Source organism: Natrix helvetica (genome assembly GCF_964273705.1).
Source record: "Natrix helvetica genome assembly, chromosome: 10".
NCBI classification, from domain to species: domain Eukaryota; kingdom Metazoa; phylum Chordata; class Lepidosauria; order Squamata; family Natricidae; genus Natrix; species Natrix helvetica.
In genome coordinates this window covers 17,863,530-17,885,175 of record NC_138561.1, presented here as the reverse complement: position 1 = coordinate 17,885,175, position 21,646 = coordinate 17,863,530, and the positions used below count along the sequence as shown (strand labels likewise).

The window sequence follows — 21,646 nt, the reverse complement described above, 5'->3', positions numbered from 1 at the left end:
TTCTGATACAGTCATACTCTGGTACAGGGGTAGGTTCCAGCTTCTGTTACTGCCGGTTTGCTCAGGGACGCGCTATGCGTGCAAGCAAAAAACAGGATGGCACCGATAGAACCCTTTTGGGCATGCCCAGCCGAGGTACTACCTACTCGGCTGAACCAGGAGCCCACCTCTGCTCAGGTACCTGAAAGGAGGAGAGGCAGAGCCTGGAAGTGGAGCCAAGAGAGGACTTAGCCTGGAATCCTTACCTTCTCACAAGTGGTCTAAGTCCTCTTGAACTCTGTTCATTCTTATCTAGCGCCAATGTAGTGCTGACCATTGACTAAATTCTTGTGCATATGAGCAACAAATCTGTTTGACTGGAGCTTAATGCACAGTCCTGATTCTTCGCTCCTGATATTACCACCTCATCCCTGTTGCAACCCTTCCCGATAGCCATTGTACTGGTCAACTGAGAAAGCTTGATTATGCTGAATCAGGCCAACTGGCTGGCCACAGCTCTCCAGGTTTTAAGGGAGGTGTTTGTTCAACCCATTTGGAAATACTAGGATTAGATGAGTTCACTGCCTGGCTGCCGAATATGGATTGTACCCCTGGGCTATGACTCACGTGAGAGTTCTCACAGTCAGGAAAAGCAAAACGATAGTAAATCCGAGTTGCAGAAACAAGGGATGTAAAAACTCAACGGGGTGGGGCAGGCCACGCACAGCAAATAAGGGATAGAAGCATCCATGTTGATTGATCCTGAACCTTATTGGTTGCTGGAATTAGTTCATTCAGTCTTCTTTTTTTATTATTATTAGCTGGCCTTCTTTCAATCCAGCCTCTTGGCTGAATGCAGACAAATTTGGCTAAAAGGCTATTTAATCAGAATATGGTAAAAGGCTTTTTCAAAGCAAGAAGACATTTGACAGTGCCTCAAGTTGTATCAATTTACCCAGGGTACCATAATTTATAACTTACTCTGTTTCACCATAGTTTATCCCGTACAATTAACATAAATTATGATAATGTCCATTATTTCATTGCTATCATTCACCAGCTTTCAATCCAAACACAACACACAGCTTCCTTTTGGTAGAAAACGTAGTTATTTTGCATTTTAAACAGCTTTTGGCTAAAAGGATTTCAAATACAATATGAAGAAATATACTTCTGCATATATTATGTATATTAGCAAAATACAATGTGTGAACTTGGCTGTTATCTAGGAAGCGTTTTTAAAAAGAAGCAGAAAAAGTCTCCATATTTGGGCACTGAGAAAACTGGTATCACCTAGGAACAATGTTTTATCCTGTTTTTTTTTTTTACATTGGACTTTTACTTAAAAATAAAGTAAAATAGGAAGCCCTGAAATATATCATCAAGGAAATCAAATTATTTTGTCCACATTAAGAAAATGGGCCCTTCCATTATAATATTTTATTTTACATTTTTTACTCATTCTTTTTCTAAGAATGGCAAATCAAAACATTCCACCACATTAAGGACAAATTTTGTGGTGCTGAATTCATTTTCACTTTTCTCTGCCTCTTTGCTTCCCCCCTTCCCCCAAATAAGACGCATAATATGAAGAGCAGACCATAACCCCTTTCTCCTACTAGCTGTTGTTACAAAGTCCTATAGAATTCATGGTTAAAACAGTTGATAAACTATATCAAAAATAGAGCTTTCCATTCTATTTCTATTCCAAAACTTTTTTCTTTCTGTACAATGTCTCTTGATAGGCAATAAATCTTCTTAAATTCAGCTTCACGTTGTCTAGAACACACAGTTGCTCTGTGTTATACTGTCCTCTGCCTTCTTTTCGCATCTGCAGTTAAAAAAAAAGAAATGTGGAAGCTCTAAATGAGCTGAACTCTAATGAATAGTGATAGATAGGTAGGTAGGTAGGTTGAGAGAGAGAGAGAGAGAGATACCGATAGGTAGGTAGGTAGGTAGGTAGGTAGGTAGGTTGAGAGAGAGAGAGAGATACCGATAGGTAGGTAGGTAGGTTGAGAGAGAGAGAGAGAGAGAGAGAGAGATACCGATAGGTAGGTAGGTAGGAAGATAGATAAGATAGATAAATGAGAGGGAAAGAGATATAAGATAGATGAGATAGATAGATGTAAGTAGGTAGCTAGAGATAGGCAGACAGACAGACAATCTAAATTATTCCAGGAAATAAAATGAAACAGAAACAATACCCATAACCTGCTTGCTTCTGCATCTTTATAGCCCCTCCCCCAGCTTTCTATTTTTTTAAAAAATCATATCAAGCAAAGTTGTCATTGACAAAAAGTCTAGCCATCCCATTTCAGAATGCACTGCTGAAACCACGAGAACCAGTAATGGGGGTATTTTAAAATATGGGATTTTCAGGAACTCAATGAACGCAACTGGGCAAGAAAAGTCAGCTGTTTAAACGTGTAACCCAGATGCTTCCCTAAACCGCCTTAGCCCTCCATCTTCTCCCCGTTCCCTAGGAAACTCTATGCTTACTCGTGACTTGAAAACGGGCTGGAATTCCTTCAGCGCGTAAAGCAACTTGACTTCCTCCGCTGCCTTTTCCGCTTCTTTGCCGTCAGCAAAAACGTCGAAGAGGGCATCCAAGGCTTCTCCCACCACCACAAGGGAAGGGTCTTTCGTTGCAACATTGAGGAGGAATTTTCCGATGTTCTGGAACGACAAAAGAAATGCAGAATGCAAAGGGGAAACAAAATGAACAACAGAGTTAGAAGAGATCTTAAAGGTCGTCTAGTCCAACCCCCTGCTCAAGCAGGAAACAGTATACCAGTGATCACGAATCTTTTCAGTACCAAGTGCCCAAACCGGAACGGGCATGCATGTACATATGTGCAGGCTGGAGTGCCGGAAAACTGGATCAGTTGGCCAATGCGCATGTGCGTGCCAGCCAGCGGGTTTTCGGGTTTCCAGCATGCGCATGTGCTCCGGCCAGCTGGTTTTCACATGTGCCAGAACACCAAAAACCCGAAGATCAGCTGGCCAGCACGCGCATGCCTGATTTTGGGGCATTTTCCAGTGCTCTTGCACCCACGAACAGCTGGCTGGTGCACTTTGAAATCAGAAGAGCCTCTGGTAACGGTGCTTGCCCACAGAGAAGGCTCTGGGTGCCACTTCTGGCATGCGTGCCATAGATTTGCCATCACGGCCCTATACCATTTCGGACAAACGACTGTCCAGTCTCTTCTTAAAAGCCTTCAGTGATGGAGCACCTAGAACTTTTGAAGGCAAAGCTGTTCCACCGGCTGATTGTTCTCGGGAAATCTCTCCTTAATTCTAGGTTGCTTCTCCCCTTGATTCGTTTCCACCCCTTCCCTTCCAAGCAACTGACATCCCCGTTAAGAGCAAGATGGCAACTGATTTTTACCTTGAGCGTCTCCGCAGTGTCTTCCACTTTGGCAAGCACGCTCCCGGCAATTCCCAAAATGCTAACGACATTGATTCGGACGCTGGTGTTTGTGCTCTGAATTCCGGTGTCACATAGAGTCATCAGCTGCTCCGGGGTCATGGACTGTCATGGATGGAAGAGGAAGGGAAAGAAATCAACGGCCTTTGAGTCAAACCATCCTTTTGGCCAACTCCAACCTGAAGCCTTCCACATGCGCTGGGATTGCAATTCCCGACAGCCCCTTTGGGAATTCCAATCCCAGTGGGAAGGTGCTTTTGAGGAATAAAGAAAATAAAGAAAAAAGGTAATGTCATAGGTTTGCGATCAAACCATTTCATGTGCTTTTAAGAAGCCATCCACAAGCATGAGCAGGAATAAAATATATTTACAGAATATAGAAAACAAGAGTTGGAAGGGATCTTGGAGGTCTTCTACTCCAACCCCCTGCTCATGCAGGAGACCCTACACCATTCCAGACAAATGGAAGTCCAATCTCTTTTTGAAGCCCCCCGTGATGAAGCACCCACAACTTCTGGAGGGAAGCCATGCCACTGGTGTACAATAGCAGAGTTGGAAGGGTCCTTGGAGGTCTTCTAGTCCAACCCCCTGCCAAGGCAGGAAACCTTACACCACTTCAGACAAATGGCTATCCAACATCTTCTTAAAAACTTCCAGTGTTGGAGCATTCACAACTTCTGGAGGCAACTTCTCTTCCACTGATTAATTGTTCTAACTGTCAGGAAATTTCTCCTCAGTTCTAAGTTGCTTCTCTCCTTGATTAGTTTCCACCTATTGCTTCTTGTCCTGCCAAAGGTGGTTTGGAGAATAGTTTGACTCCCTCTTCTTTGGGGCAACCCCTGACATATTGGAACACTGCTATCATGTCTCCCCTAGTCCTTCTTTTCATTAAACTAGACATACCCAGTTCCTGCAACTGTTCTTCATATGTTTTAGCCTCCAGTCCCCTAATCCTCTTTGTTGCTCTTCTCTGCCCTCTTTCTAGAGTCTCCACATCTTTTCTACATCGTGGTGACCAAAACTGAATGCAGTAATTGGTCTCACTGTCAGGAAAATGTCTCCTTAATCCCAGGTTGCTTCCCTCCTTGATTATCTCCCCAGCATGGGGAAAGACATTGTGGAAACTGTGAGACTAGATGCCAACACATCTAGAAAACTCACCTGAGATATATTATTGGATGCCAACATTTGCAAAAGAGCTCGCAACGCACTGGTGACAGCTTCTAGAAACTCCACTTCTTTTGAAAATTCTGTCCATAAAATTAAAAAAACACATTTTCTTTGAGCTCAAAACGCAAGTTATACAGGTAATCCTCAACTGCCGCCCAGACTGACGTTGCTAAGTGAGAAATTTGTGTTTTTCAACCTCAGAAACTCTTAAAGACACGTCGAGTTCATCTCTCAGAATTCCTTAGCCTCCAGGCTGACTAAGGAATTCTGGAAGTTGAATCCCAGCCATTTTCAAGTGGCTGAAGTTGAGAGACACTGGTTTAAGGCTCCGGATTAAAAACCGGAGGGCCATGAATTTTAGTCGTCCCTTAGGCAGGATGACCAGCTTGGTAACTTGGGCCAGTCCTTCCTGACAGCCCCAAGAAGGTAGCAAGAGGTCGCTATTTCTGAAAAATGCTACCCCCAAAACCCACAGAGACTTTTCCTGCAATCATCAAGAGTGTTCTGACTGAGGCTTCCCAAAAGCATGAAGCAAACTCCTTATCCCAACAAACAAAACCTTTTATTAATTGACTGGGAATTCTGTTCATTCATTCACATCCAGCAAAGTCTTTCAAGGGAGGATTTATAGTCACAGACCTTATCTGGCTTGGAGAGCTGCCAGGCCAATATCGGCAAAACTTGACAAGGAGTCTGGGAGAGTCACGAACCAATTAAGCGAACTAATTGCCTCCTGCAAACTCCCCTCCCCTTTTGCTCCTCTTTTATTTCCTCTGGGAGGGGCCATTCATCGTCCACCTGTGGCCTTCCTCCCAAGTCAACTCCTGTTCCTTGGATGTTCCCTTTATCTGGCAACTCTGTGCATGTGCACACTGGGAACAGGCTCCAGCTGTTTGTCTGTCTCACTGATGTCTGACTCTGAAGGCAGCTGATACCTGACATATAGCTCTGGCTCCCTCTTCCTCCGACATAAAGCCCTCATCAGAGCCTTCCCCAGACTCCAGGACTGGCCCATGTTCCTCCCCAACCTCCTCACTGTCTGAATCTGCTGCCAACTCCGCAGGCCGCTGGTGGGCCACAACAAAGAGTCAACACTGATTCAAAGGCCTCTGGCATGCCATGCAGGAGGCCAACTGCAACACGCCTTCCTTAAATAAATAAGCCTGCTCTACAGGGGCCTACACAGACAAAACCGCAGGAAACCCAGTCATTAAAAGGTAGAGCTATCCAGTAGCCAGTGCAATTAGCAGAAGGATAGGGAAGAACGAGCGACAGGGGCAGCAGGGAAGAGCAAGTCCTATCAAGCTGGAAAGAGCCTAAAAAAATCAAAGCCTGAAACGAACCTGGCTGAGAAAAAATTAATTGAGACAGGTGCTGTGAGAGGGATTGTAGCGCCGAAGGGCCCCCCAGGCTATCTACATCCGACACCAGTAAGATGCTGTGAAGGCAGGTCAGCGCTCTGTACTGGATCATGTTCAACCTGAAAGAAAGCAGAACGATTGTCAAGACAAGGCTTCCTCTGAGGTTGAGGGCCAGCCTGAGATCAACCCTCCCGTTTGGCTTATTGGTTAACAAAACACCCAAGAAAGTTGAGCTGCCCAACTTCATCAGATGGCTTTTTCAGGGTGAGGGATCAGAGAATCATGTATGTCCGTGATGGCAAATCTATGGCACATGTGCCAGAGGTGGCATGCAGAGCCCTCTCTGGGAGCACATGTGCTGTCATCCCAGCTCAGCCAGCTGGTCATTGGGATTCCAAGGCGCACATGCACACTGGCCAGCAGGTTGTTGGATTTCTGAGGGAAGCATGCATGCCAGCTGGCCATCAAGTTTTTGGTATGCACGCACGCGCCTTCCAGTTTGGGCACTTTGTGCCCAAAAGGTTTGCCATCACTGGTGTAGGTTGTGCCTCCTTTTTCTACTCCCAATGTTAGCGGAGATCAGTGTTTCACAACCTTGGCAGCTTTAAGAAGGATGGACTTCAACCTCCAGAATTCCCCAGCCAGCCTCCCTGTTAGGAAGTTTCTCCTTAATTCCAGGTTGCTCCTCTCTTGGATCAGTTTCCATCCTTTGTTTCTCGTCCATGACCTCTGGGGCTTTGGAGAATAATTTGACCCCCCTCTTCTTTGTGGCAGCCCCTCAAATACTGGAAGACTGCTCTCATGTCATCTCTAATTCTTCTCTTCATTAGACTAACCAAACCCACATTCTGGGAATTGGAAGTTCATCCCTCCTAAAGCTGCCAAGGCTGAGAAACCCTGGCCTAGCTCGCTCAACAGAGATTGTTCTGCTAAGGAGGAGGTAACAAGGAATCGAATCCAAACCAGTCACTTACTTTTTCATCAGAGGCTTCCAAGATGGATGCTTCATACAGACATCAAGAGTTACTGCACTGGGGAAAGCAGTTTTTTCCAGGATCTGCACGAAACAAAGAACAGCTGTGGGTCATCGTGAAGGTTCAGAGAAGGATTAATGGCCCCAATTCTTAGAAGAGCCCAATATGCCCACAAAATGTAGAAGTACCCCAGTGGTGGGTTATAACCGGTATGCCCGGGTACGGATGTACCGGTGCCTGCCAGGAGCACCAGGTACCATTCCGGTACGGTGCTCCAGAGGGCTGGCCCACCCACCCACCCTCCTTAGCGGTATTTGACTTTTTCGGGGCTTCCGTGCACAGAGCATATGGCGCCTGTGCAACACCCCGCAAAGTAGCTGGAGCATCGCGGTCGGTAAGTATGCATGCACGCACTATGCACATTCATGTGTTGGACGCCCATCCCCATTGCACCGGGGTCCGAAACCCACCACTGAAGTACCCTCAAATTCCTGAGACCACCATGTTCCTTTAATTTATTTTAAAGGTTATGATCCTTTCTTGTGAAATGGCAAAGATGTCTTCAAAATCCTTTGGCCACCTATTCCTTCATGCTTCATTGCCACCCCAAATCCAAAAGTATTATTTTTTTTGGGGGGGGGAAGGCACTGGGAGACTATGTGTCAACTCATAAAACATTGGCATGTTGTTATAAGTTGCCATGGGGAGGGAAGGTGGTCAAGCGCATTCCACGCATACCTTCGGCTAGAGTCGGATCTCAGATTACTACAGCAGGCTTGTGAGGCGTGCACCTCGTTGGAGAATGTGATTTATGACACAGACAGAGGGAGGGGAAGGAACAGGGGTAAAGTTCAGCCATAATTCAAATGAGGTTAGATCTGACTGCAATGAGATATTGCTGAAATGGTGTTCCTAATAAATGACTGGTTTTCTTTTGAAACTTGGCTTGAGGCTCATGAATTAATTACGGCATCTTTCGGAAACCTGACATTATGATCTGGTTCACCCATTGTCCTAAATCTTAGCAGTCTGCCACCTGAGCCAACACATCTGAAGGGCACCAAGCTGGAGAAGAGAAAGGAAGCCTACTGTATTGTGTGACCTCCACCCTTAGCTTGTCACCCACATTTGAAGGCTTAGCATGCGGTGTGAACTCAGCCAACAATGGACGCTAATGAAGTAAATGCAATCACGGGTTTGGGAAACAGAAAACCGCTTTTGGAAACCCAGAGGTTTGTTGTCTGAAGTCAAAGATGAACTGGTACCTTCTTTGGGATCAACTGGTTGACCAGGGCAGTGTGAATTTCAGCTGAAAGGCACAGCGGAGAAAGGAGCTTTCCCTCTTCTTCGTAACTGTTATCCAGAAAGGCATCGCTTTCGTCGCTGCTCGATAACTCCTCCCATTCTTCGTCAGACGCATCTGGAAATAAAAGCCCAGAAATCAACATCCCAAAGCAAGTGCAACAACTTTATTTGTATGCCGCCATCTTGAATTCCTCAAATGCCAAACTCTCAACCAAATACCAGTTCTTTGGTTGCCGTGCTACATAGGTTGTAGATGCAACCATTATGAGAACGCATTATTTTTGCATGGATTGTTGCGATAAGCATGAAGGTGTAAGCCAAAACCATTCGGGCAGCATTCACACAATGCATGATCCGCGCCCCAACAGACTGGGTTCACACAACATGCAAAGACCCAAGAGCTTCACCACAATTCAACTGAGCCAGCTTTACATCATCATCACCTCCGTTTAATGACCCCATAATCCCTTGCGGGTTGGAGTCTGGGCTACTGAACGGAGCTAGCAGAGTGTTTTAATGGCCAGATGCCCTTCCTGTCACCAGTGACGGGTTTTCTTCAACAGATTTATTCTCAGTGTGCCCAGAGAGAGAAATATCTACCCCTACCTGGGATCGAACTCACAGCCTCCCGATTGTGAGAGCTCCATCTCTAGGCCACCGCATAACTCCAATTTACCCAACTTTACATGGGTGGCTCTCACATTTTCTCACATGCAAAGGCCCAAGAGCTACACAGTTCAACTGATCCAGCTTTACCTGTGTGTATACACTTAGCAGGGCTTTAATTATTCCACTGGGCCTTTACCAAAATCAGAAGTTTCTGGTGTCCACCTGTGGCATTTCCATTCATTTTATGACTTACTCCACTGCTACAAAGTCTGTGGATTGGGGTGTGGGACAAAAACTGTGGTATAAAAAGCCCCCTTAAGGATTGCGTATTAAAACAGCTGGCCAAGTGGAGGAAAGCCACATTTGTTTTATTTATTTATTTACTTCACCTGAGATAAGGGCCACAGATATACCTTCGTTGCAGCACATGTTGACAATGATTTCCAGGGCAGTTTGTTGAGCCAGAAGTAACGCTCTTACTTGCTTCAACTCTTGCTGGCTGCGCTAGGGAGCAAAGAATGCAGAGAAGAGCAACAAAGACGATTAGGGGACTGGAGGCTAAAGCATACGAAGAACGGTTGCTGGAATTGAGTAATGAAAAGAAGGAGTAGGGGTGAGATGATAGCAGTGTTCCAATAATTGAGGGGCTGCCACAAAGAAGAGGGGGGGGAGGGTCAACCTATTCTCCAAAGCACCCGAAAGCACCGCAACTCTCAATGTTCGCTAAGCGAACGGTTGTAAATTGAGGATTAGCTGCGTTTTTGTCAACTCTGAAGCTGACCTGACCGAGGCCATTTCGAGGCTTCAGTGTTGGCATATGGGAACTGAGGGATAGGGAGGGGGAAACAGAGAGAGAGAGCTGGGGTTTTGTAGCCAAAACAAAATACTTTCTCCTGGGAGCCAAGGACATTCCCACAGGTGGTTGGGGAGAGGAGGAGTGAAGTTACCAGGCAACCGGACGGCATCGTGATTGGACCGCCGCCTGAGCCAGTGCGAACCGGCAGAATACCACCTCTGGTGTGACCGATTGTTTGGGGAAGGGAGGAAACTTTTACTTTTAATTACCATATTTTTCAGAGTATAAGACGCACTGGAGTACAAGACGCAGCAAGGTTTAAAAAAAAATTTTTTTTGCACTCTGCAAACTTCCCCAAAATGGCCCGTTTTTCACAAAAACGGGCCCGTTTTTTTGGGGGGGGGGTTAAAAAAGGGGCATGCATAGCCGTTAGGAGGCTTATAGAGTGCTCCTGGGGCCTGGGGGAGCAAAATTGAGCAAAAAACGGCCTATTTTTTGCTCATTTCTGCCCTCCCCAGCCCCCAGGAGCTCTCTGAAAGCCTCCTAAAGGCTATGCAAGGCCATTTTCATGAAGGGGCAGGGGTTTCAGGAGGCAAAAATATGCTGTATTTGATGTAAAAGATGCACCCAGATTTTCAGCCTCTTTTTTGAGGGAAAAGGGTGCGTCTTATACTCCGAAAAATATGGTAGGTGAAAACCGTGGGAATATTCAGAGTTGGTTTTCACCGCTTGTGCCAAGATGATATATCTAATAAAACTATTCTTTGTGGAATCTACCTGCCTCAGAGTTCTGTTCGCTATGAGTGCATTACTTGGAAATTTCGTCTTATCCTTGTGAATCAGCCCCTAGTGCTCCATTTTGAAAGAACAGATCGGATACTTACTGGCAGTAGATCCAACAGGTCCTTCTCTCCTTGGGCGATCCCTTTAGTTTCCCCTTCCATGCTAACCTCTTCTACGTGTACAGCGGTTCCTCCGTTCACTCCGTTTCCTTCAACAGGAGTCTTCAACCTTTCCGTCTCAGCTTCCTTCATCCGAACGACCGCCTCTCCAGCATCCACCGCCAGACACTCTGAGAAAATCTTCAGGATGGCATTGATAGTTCCCGCCTGGCTTCCCGAAGGCACAGTGCTCTTGATGTTCCACGCTACTCCTGCAGCCACAAAAAGGATACGGTAGAGGTCAGCCTAGCCAAATCTGATTGCTACAGCATTTCGTGGGCACGAGACAAAGGGACAACTCCAAACTTCACTACAACATCAAGAAAGGGACAACTCTTATATATTTATACTAATATATATATTCAAGAGCGTGATATAAAGAGGGGGAACATAGTTAGGATAGATTAGTGAAGGTAAGAGAATAAGGAATGATACCAAATAATATTTGGGTTTGCGGAAATAACTTCCCAAGGAAACATAAACTGAGATCTGAAAGAGACACCTACAATAATAAAAAAGAAAGGGAGAGAGGAGGAGAGAATGAAAGGAAGATGGGGGAAAGAAGAAAGAAGTAAGGAGAGGAAGATGGAAGGGAGAGGAAGAGAAGGAGAGAGGGTAGGGAGGGGAAGAGGAAGAGTAGGAGTAAGAGAAAGGGAAGGAAAGAAGGAAGGGGGAGGAGAGGAGAGAAGGAAGGAAGTAGAGAAGGGAGGGAGGGAGAAAAGAAAGGAAAAATAAGGAGGAAGGGATGGTAAATAAAGCACCTCAAACTGTGTATTATAACCTATTAAATGAAGTAATAAATGTACAAGAATGACAAATTTAAAGAAGAAGAATCATGTGAACGTATACTTAAAATGGTACGTAAGAGAAAATAAAAAAAAATTCTAGAGACAAAAAGAAAGGGACAACTCCAAACCGCAACTGCGAGAGAATCCTTCCCTGTTTTACTTTCTAGAAAATCTAGTAACACAACTGGAAGTTCAGTGCAGGGACGCTGCCTTTGATTTCAAGAAAAAGTGCCTTCCATTTTCTTGACTACACAAGTTGGCAGTCTACTAGCCAACATACAAGAGCTGAACTAAGTAATTGGCATGCTCACCCATCGACTGGCTTAATAACGACCAGGTTCATATGTTGCACCAACCCAGGGTTGCTGAACAAGCCATCATGGTCAGAAACGAAGGACAAAAAAATAAAACTTGTTCTAAAACAGGCCATTCTCTACTTTTAGACACACTCAAGCATCAAAGAAACCAATAAGAAATAAAAGTCTATCCATTAAGCTGTAATGGGTTGGTTCATAAATGGTGAGCTACCATGCCAACATGTCATGCCCCCCCCCCCCCCCCGGTCGAAGTCTGAATGTGCAGGGGAAGATGAGATGGAACAAGAACTGACAGTGAGAGGGCAGCTCCGTTGGAAGGCTGGAATCAGTCCAGACAAGGCTTTTTGGGACTAGGAAGATCTGCAGGCAAGGAGGAACAGAGCTCAGCCAAGGAGCAAGAACCACCACCTCCTGATCCAAAGGCTTGGAGAGTGCAGAGAAGGCATGATCAGCGAAGACGGAACAGGCCACTCAGGAGGAGAGCACTCCCGCCCAGCTTCACCAGGCACACCTGGGGAATGAGACTTAAAGAGACGCCATGGGGAGAGGTATTTGCCGGGAACAAATGCTGAGTTCCTGAAGTGTTGTGTGCCGACATTTGTACTTTCCAAGAATCCTTGCATTCCTGTGTGGCATTCTGGACTCATTATCTGGATCTTTTGCTCCCAGGAGCTCCTTGCTTTGTTCTTGTTTTGCTAAATAAAGTTGGGATTTATTGCCATGCAGCCTTGGTGCAGATAGCGCTGGGCTGGACTACAGGCGTCCAGAGGCTGTTTGAGGTTTGTTTGTGGGAGATTTGGAGCACTAAAGGGCTGGTTTGAACTACCAGTGTTTGTGTTATCTCTGTGCCGTGCCCTGGATCATCACACATCTCACTAAGCCAGAAGGGAAGTCCTCATATCATGACTTCCTGCACCCAACCTCTAAATGGCAACTTGGACAGGATCTTTCCCCAAAGCCATCTGAAGAGGTTAGATTTGAGATCCATGAAAGGAATTCCCACACATAAACCATAGAGCTGTGTCTCTCCCCCCCGCCCCCCAACCACACACATTCTGGCACATCGTTGTCATAGCGCAGGGACGGGCAGCTATGTCAACTTCAGGACCTGTAGACTTCAACTCCCAGAATCCCTGAGCCTGCCATATTGAGTATTTACCTGCCACCAATGTCCGCAAAAGGATATGGTCCATATCTTTCTCCGATGATAACATGACCATTTCCAGCACCTGGTGTGCAGGTGCATCGAAAGACGATAGTAGATCTGGATTATCTTCTGTCACGGTTTGTAAACAGGATGCTGTACAGGAAGACAACATGTTTAAATCTAGGCTGCACATCCGAATTGGAAAGTCATATACCAACCTTCCTTGACCTATCTGTCTTTCTCTGTAGATTCTCAGTCATTATCCAGGTGACGGTTGTCCCACAGGTGTTTTTTTTTTTTCTGGAGGCAACTGGACTTTCTTTTTTCTTTTTTCTTTGAAGACATTTTGCTTCTCATCCAAGAAGCTTCTTCAGCCCCGACGGGATACAATTTGGGATACAAATGGTGTGGGAGTAGGAATGGATTTCCAGAGGAAAAAATGGCAGACAACAGGAAGCAGGAACGCCAATCAAGTGACCCTGAGGACAACAGATAAACCTCCAAGGGCTTCAATGACCCTCTAAAAGGACGCAAAGGACCAGCTGTCTGCAAGGAGTATCTACCCTTCCCTTCCTCACCATCCCGTCAGACCTGAAGAAGCTTCTTGGATGAGAAGCGAAACGTCTTCAAAAGAAAAAACAACAAGAAGAAAGTCCAGTTGCCTCCAGAAAAAAGCATCTTTTGGGATATCCATCTTTCTGTTTCAGGAAAATATGATCCACTGCTTGAGACTGTTTTTAGTTTACTCGTACTAATTCCCCTGCCCATCGTGATGACTCTAAACAGGTAGTCCTCAACGTACGACCCCAATTGAGCCCAAACATTATGTTGCCAAGCAAGAAATTTGTTAAGTGAGTTTCGCCCCATTTTACGTCCTTCCCTGCCACAGTTGTTAAGCGAATCACTGCAGTTGTTAAATGAGTAACATGGCTGTTAAGTGAATCTGGCTTCCCCATTGACTTTGCCTTGTCAGAAGGTCGTCAAAAGGGATCACATGACCCAGGGACACTGCGACCATCGTAAATGTGAGTCAGTTAGTTGCAAGGCCTCTTAATTTTGATCACATGACCATGGGGATGTGCAATGGTCGTAAGTGTGAAAAATGGCCATGAGTCACCTTTTTCAGTGCCGTTGCAACTTTGAATGGTCACTGTTGTAAGTCAAGGACTACCTGTATTATATAAAAACTTTTTTTAAATCTGGGAGCATTTCCGTTAAATTATTATCATTCTACCACCTGCCACTTAAGTTTTTTTCCTAGAGAAAAAGATGAAAAGCAGGATTCAAGGCAATGAAAAACGATTACCGTATTTTTCGGACTATAAGACGCACTGGAGTATAAGACGCACCAAGATTTTGAAGAGGTAAATTACAAAAAATGTTTTTGCATTCTGCAGACCTACCAAACCCTCTGCACGCCTCATTTTTAATGACAAACGGGGCATGCAGAGAGTTTGAGTGGCCTGCAAAGTGCTCCTCGGGGCTTGGGGGGGAAACGAGTAAAAAACGACCCATTTTTTGCTCGTTTTTATCCTCCCCAGCTCCCAGGAACACTTTGCAGGCCTCCCAAACCCTCTGCACCTACATTTTTGTAAAGGGGGCGGGGTTTCGGGAGGCCAGAAATGCTGTATTCAGTGTATAAGACGCACCCAGATTTTCACCCTCTTTTGGGGTGGAAGGTGCCTCTTATACTCCGAAAAATACAGTAAATATGGTATACAGACAGCCTCGTGCCAGCAGGAAAAGCTATAACAAGCACCTCCAAGAAAAAGGAAAATATCTGCCCTTTCTTACCCACAGCGATAGCCAGGTCCACATTTGCATGAAATCTCTTCAGATATTGTAGAACAACATCTAAGCATCCTTCTTTGTTGAATATTGATACGGCTGTACTGTTGCATTCACTGATAGAGACATTAAGCAAGATTTAGTCGGTCCATCTCCTAAGCGGCTATTGTAGGGGTGTCAAACTCAAGGCCCACAGGCCGGATCCAGGCCACAGGGTGCTTACATCTGGCCCACGGGGCCGTCCAGGAAACAGCGAAGGAACAGGGCTCTGTTTTTGCTGCCAGGGGGTTGCAGGAGGCTGTCGCAGCCGAAAACGGAGCTCGGGAGCCCATTTTCACTGGCCGAGTGCTTGGGCCACCAACATCGACCTGCCACACACACACCCTTTGAGGTCCATCACAAACCTGATGCGTCTCTCAGTGACAACAAGTTTGACAGCCCAGGTCTATTGCTTTTAAAGCAAAGATGGCAATCTTCAATTTTATCATGATTAAGCACAGTTCTGAGCATAGTGGGCCTCTTTGATATGCATGAAGGGAACATGGAAGGATCCCCCCTCCTCCCCCAGGCATCTGGAATAGAATAGAATAACACCGTTGAAAGGGGCCTCGGAGGTCTTCTAGTCCAACCCCCTGCTTAGGCAGGAAACCCTACACCACTTCAGACAAAAGGTTATCCAACATCTTCTTAAAAACCTTCCAGGGTTGCAGCATTCACAACTTCTGGAGGCATTCTATCTATTCAAGTCTGAAAGAAGATGCAGCTGGTTTAATGAGATCACGCTTCTTAATGAAACCACATCACTTTTCAAGTCTTGAGCAGAAGCCTGGGGGGTTGGGGGCCCGAGAGCCAGATTTCCTTCTTCCAAACTATGTTTTGAAATATCCACAGCCCTGGGCACTGGTTAGTTTCCAATCGAAACCAACTAAACGTTTTACACACAGCAGCAAAAGATCCCAATTGAGATCTGCTCATGTTTCCCTAACACACCCGTGCAGGGACACACGGACAATGCTAATGAACTTGTTTTATTTATTTAGTAACTAATCACTATCAAACTTTAAAGCATTGACCATAATGTAAATTTAAGGTTGATATGAACGAATTATTATTGTTACAACTGTGAGTACACCTGTTACTACACTATTCCACATGTTAAAACCGATAGGAAGGCAACGTAGAATAGAGAACTACAAAAGCTAAATATGTAAGCCGATACAGAAGGCTGTAAAACTATTTTATATTGTTATGTGTGTGTCTTGTTTTTTCTGTATTTGTTGTTGTTGTTTTCTGTTTTTAAAGGCTAAAATGTTTAATAAAAACTATTTTTTTTAAAAAAAAGAATTTGTTTTACTTGGGATGCGTTTCCCCTTTTTTCAAAAAGGGATGAGCTGGCCAATTCCACCAACTGGAAAAGACACGGTCAACAGAGTCCCTTCATCCCCGAATACCCTCCCTACTGGCTCTGACAACCAGAATTTCAACAACTCTACTGACCACACATTCCAGAGCAAATTCACAGCTTCGTTAGCGATGTCTTCGGTATGGTTCTTCTCTGTCTGCTTGTCTTCCTTTAAGGAACTGTTGTTTTCTGTAAGTCCTGCCCGGCACTGTATGAATCAGAGTAGGCCAACAAAAGAACAGCGGAGCGGGGGGGGGGGGGGAGTAAGAAAATATTAAGATACAAATATACCAATTTTAAAAAATGACACATTCAGTGGATTTATGACAGGGAAATAAAATGTGGAAGAGGAAATTTATCTTCATGTAACTTTAAAGCCGGCATCGCTGGAATGCCGCCCCAAAAATCCATCAGAGCAAGATAATAAGCAAAGGCAACAACGGAGGAAGAGGACGGAACGAAGAAAGGGTAAAGCAGAGGAAGCAAGAGAGGGGAAATGAGAGTAGGAGAGAGGGTAAGAAGGAGAAGAAGGGAGGAGTGGGAGAGAGGGAGGGGAAGAAGAAAAGAGGAAGGAGAGAAGGAAAGAAGAAGGTAGAGAAGGGAGGTCGGGAAGAAAGAAGGAAGGAGTAAGGTTGTTGTGATCCCAATTGTGTTTTTTATATTTTTAAGCAGATTGTGATCTATCTATCTATCTATCTATCTATCTATCTATCTATCTATCTATCTATCTATCTATCTATCATCTATCTATCATCTATCTATCTATCTATCTATCTATCATCTAACTATCTATCTCTATCTCTATCTCTATCATCTATCTATCTATCTATCTATCTATCTATCTATCTATCTATCTATCTATCTATCTATATATATATATATATATATATATATATAATCAGTGTAGTCTGAAATGTTGGCAGAAGCTGGGACAAGTAACGGGAGCTCACTCTGTTATGCGGCGCTCGGGATTCAAACCGCCGAACTGCCAACCTTTCTGATCGACAATCTTAGCATCTTAGCCACAACATACCTCCTTCAATAAAGCAACAAGAGGAGTCATGATGTCTTTAGTGACCATATCGTTGCAAACTTCAAATCCTCCACAGGCACTGAGGTTTCTGCAACAAAGCCAAATTTATTCCACATTAGTTTTTTAGGTTGTTTTTAATCAGCCATTTATAACGGTTTTTCAAGTAAGGGATAAGTCACATCACAAGCAATGATGAAAATGGTACCATCCAAAATGATCAAAAACACATCAGAAAGTTTTTCCCCAACCGCTGGTAAAACAAATTCCAAGTTTGATCATATTCTTCTTTCCATTTGATTTTCAAAGTAAGTCTGTCCAATGTATTAAGGACTCCAAAGAGCCTATCTACCTTTTGCTGTAAACCCGTGATGGCGAACCTATGGAACAAGTGCCAGAGATGGCACACAGAGCCCCCTCTGAGGGCAAGCCGTCGCCACAGTTCAGCTTTGCCGTGGGGCGCACATGCATAGGCGCAGGGCACATGCATGGGGGTTGGGCGAATGCACATGGGGAGGGACACACATTGCATTTGGGGGGGGGGTCGGGTGCAGGCACACACTTTGGACACTCGGTCCAGAAACGGTTAGCCATCACTGCCCTAAATCTTCTCGCTATCATCCATCACTCACCGGAGAGCTCCTGCCGCCGTCTCCCGAACCACTAAACTCGGATCCAGCAGCAACGGACCCAGCCGCCGAACGACGTCTCGTTGCACAAAAGCTGGGATCGTCTGTTGCTGTTGCAACATCTTGGAAATGTTGGCGCAAGCAAATTCACGCACGTCGGCATTGGGGTGCTGCAACTAGAAAGGCAGAAAGCAGGAGAGGAGAATTCATAAACCGTTGGATTAAGTCTCGACAGAGGAAAATATTTGTAGCTCAGGGTTGGGGGGCTCATCTAAAATAGCTTTGACTTGCGCATGTTTGGATCCGAGGTGGAGGACATGCGCTCTGCCCCTGCCCCAGAAGGCTGTGCCTAGATTTAAATCCGGCTGGAAGAACGCCTTCCAGGAATCTTCAAAATGGACTTGGCAATTAGGGATCCTTGGGGCTCTCTGCGCTTTGTGGTTTCCTTGCAGCCATCTCATAACCCAACTGGGTAACATCATCAGCCCTAGCATGAGGATCCCAATTGGGTTAGCCTAACAGACACACTATAACAGGCAAGGCTGTATACTGTCACCCTACCTATTTAACTTATATGCAGAGCACGTCATGAGAACGGCAGGGCTAGATGAATCAAAAGTTGTCGTTAAGATTGCGGGGAGAAATATCAACAACCTCAGATATGACGATGATACCACGCTAATGGCAGAAAGTGAAGAGGAACTAAAGAGTCTCTTGATGCGGGCGAAGGAGGAGAGTGCAAAAGTTGGCTTGAAACGCAACATTAAGAAAACTAAGATCATGGCATCCGGCCCTCTCAATTCCGGGCAAATAGATGGGGAAGAAATGGAGATAGTGACCGGTTTTACTTTCCTGGGATCCAAGATCACCGCAGATGGGGAAAGTTGGACCCTAAGGAAGGCTGAGCACCAAAGAATGGAGGCCTTTGAAATCTGGTGATGGAGAAGACTCCTGCGAGTCCCTTGGACTGCAAGGCCATCCAACTGGTCAGTCCTAGAGGAGATCAACCCTGACCGCTCTTTAGAAGGCCAGATCCTGAAGAGGAAACTCCAATACTTTGGCCACCTAATGAGAAGGAAGGACTCACTGGAGAAGAACCTCATGCTGGGAACGATGGAGGGCAAAAGAAGGAGGTGAGGACAGAGAATGAGATGCAGTATATTCCAAGCGCATAACAAAAGTGGCATTAACACTTCACGTGATCTTGATTCTCTCCCTCTGTTAACGCAGCCCCCTCCTCTCTCTCCCTGATGCCCAACCCTTCTCCAGGCTAGAATAAAACAGAATAAGAGCTGGAAGGGACCTTGGAGGTCTTCTAGTCCAACCCCCTGCTTAGGCAGGAAACCCTACACCACTGCAGACAAAGGGTTATCCAACAGCTTCTTAAAAACTTCCAGTGTTGGAGCATTCACAACTTCTGGAGGCAAGTGGTTCCCCTGGTTCATTCTTCTCACTGTGAGGGAGAGAGCTGGAAGGGACCCTGGAGGTCGTCTAGTCCAGCCCCCTGCTCCAGCAGGAGAACCTATATCCCATCTCAGACCAGGGGGACTGTCCAGTCTCTTCTCCAGGGATGGAGAGGGCGCGATTTCTAGAGGCGAGCCCGGCTTCCCCCCCCCCCCCCCCCCATCCGCGGGCACGTTCCCTCTCGCCTTGCCTTCTCCAGCAGCTCGGCGGCCGGGGAGCTTTCCTCTTCTTCTCCCGCTTCGGCTTCGGCCGCTGGCTCGCTCGGGCTCCCGGCCGGAGCGAAAGCCGGCGGGCGAAAGCGACGGGCCTTGGTCTTGCCCATGGCCGAGCCTCTCCCACGGAAAGACACCCGGGACGGGTCGGCCGGCCTTCCCTCCCCACGTGGGCTGATGGGGCGCAGGCGCCGCTCTCCGCCCCGGATGCAAGGCGGAGAAGGGGCTTGGCTTGGGGCGGGGGGACGGAAGGGGCCGCCCGGTGGATGAGTCGGGGTCTCCGCGGATGTCTTTCCCAGGCCGCCTCTGCATTGCATTTCCCACCCCCACCCCAATCCGGGGCGGAGAGGCGATCGGGTTGCCGCAGGGCGCTCAACTCGCCCTTACGCGCGATCCAATGAATGGGATACAAGAATAGAATAGCATAAGAAGGGGAGGGGGTGGAAGGGAGGAGAGACAGGGACAGAGCAGGCATAGGAATAAGGATAGAAGAAAAGAGGAGAGGAGAATAATAGTATAGAGAAGAGAATAATAGAATAGAGAAATTAATAGAATAGAGAATAGAGTAGAATAATAGAGGAAATGAATAGAAAAATGAATAGAATAGAATAATAGACTAGAGAAGAGAAGAAAAGAGAGAAACAAATAGAATAGAGTAATAGAATAGAGTATAGAATAGAATAATAGAATAGAGAAAGGAATAGACACTAGAACAATAGAATAGAGAAATAAATAGAATAGAATAAAGAATAGAATAGAATGATAGAATAGAGAAATGAATAGAATAGAATAATTGAATTGAATTGAATGAGCTGGAAGGGACCTTGGAGGTCTTCCAGTCCAGCCCCCTGCTCAGGATCTGCTTAGATTTTTTTTTCTTCTACTCACAGGTTAGCTGTAATCAAAGCCTCCTCTGGTTTGAGCTGTGTTTTAAATGCAGTTTTCCCCTTGAGTTAATGGCAAGAGGGCAGCTTTCTTAAGATCGTGAAGTCCACTACGAACATTTTTAAAATAATCATTCTACATTTGACTCGGCTTTCCATCCTCCCGAGGTGGGTAAAATGAGGACCCAAATTGTTGGGGGCAATAGGCTGACTCTGTAAACCGCTTAGAGATGGCTATAAAGCACTATAAAGCGGTATATACTGTAAGTCTAAGTGCTATTGCTATTTGGTAGAAATCCCACCAAATTCTTCTGCCTAATAGGAAGGCCTTCCTTCTAACCTACTATAATTTGAAATCTCCACATTTCAACCATCTTTTTCTGAATCCATGAAAAATTAAAAACCTGCCTAAATTCAACCGTATCTTAAAATACGTACGCTAAAGTGCCCAGAATCAGATATACATTTCTATATAATATAATTTATAGTATAATATATAGTATTTAATATTTAACCCTTGGATAATAAATGCAAGTTAATCTTGCCTAAAACGATAAAGCAATGTCTTTCATACCAGATTGTGGTGAGCAGTCCATCTATACAAAGGATGAGAGAGTAGATGAGACTTATTTCCATTACAGGGATGTAACGCCAAATTTTCCTCCAAGTTATCCAGGGTCTCATCTTGATCGAGTTTTATCTCCCATATAATCCATACAGTTACTATTAAAATCCTCCTCGTCAGTAGGTTACCTTATCTCAGTTCAGAGCACGAAGCTTCACTGGGATCTAAAGTAATCTGTTTAATGGAAAGGAACTTTTTTCTCATAGGTTAAAGACAGGTCCAGACTAGTCCGTGAGATCGGTGGGCGGGGAGGACGGATGGAGGGATCACTTCCGCTGCTGAAGTTTTACTGGAAGTTTAACAGCCGGATATACGTCCAACACATATTATTTTAGTACCACTAGATTGCTAATTTTCATTCTTTCCCAACAAATTTTGTCTTAAGTTGATAAGCTGTAACAATCCCTTAAATTTTAAGAGAGCTCCCAAGTCCAGACATTATATATATGTGTGTGTGTGTGTGTGTGTGTGTGTGTGTGTGTGTGTGTATGTATGTAATCAATGGGAGCAGCCCAGCTGCCGAATGGCACAGAATTGATTCTAGAATTGGAAAGATGAACGGAAAACACTGGAATTTATGCCAGTAGAAAAGAACTGGCATATCAAAATTTGGGGAAATTATGAGTGAGGATGCATTCTGTTCTCTTGTACTCTGCAAGTTTGTTTTACAAACAGCAGTACGCAGAAATGAGCTATTTAGGTTATTTTCAAAGTTACATTGATAACAGCTGTATTTGGGCAATTTATGGGTAGGCTTTCAACTTCTACGGGTAGTCAACTTCGACGTACGACCACAAT

At 45.3% G+C, this 21,646-nt stretch overlaps 1 protein-coding gene across 1 annotated transcript; it reads right to left on the bottom strand.

Moving 5' to 3' along the window:
- On the bottom strand, positions 1-19,671 carry HEATR3 (HEAT repeat containing 3). Its single transcript, XM_081963566.1, has 15 exons — positions 19,318-19,671; positions 17,667-17,839; positions 17,038-17,125; positions 16,100-16,212; positions 14,609-14,718; positions 12,827-12,967; positions 10,506-10,774; positions 9,239-9,329; positions 8,177-8,331; positions 6,912-6,994; positions 5,920-6,056; positions 4,568-4,656; positions 3,368-3,511; positions 2,479-2,655; positions 1-1,810 (listed from the first exon to the last, which is right to left on the bottom strand). The coding sequence occupies exons 1-15, from the start codon at positions 19,654-19,656 to the stop codon at positions 1,682-1,684; spliced, it is 2,238 nt and encodes a 745-aa protein (XP_081819692.1). The 5' UTR covers positions 19,657-19,671; the 3' UTR covers positions 1-1,681.
- Positions 19,672-21,646: the final 1,975 nt, after the last annotated feature.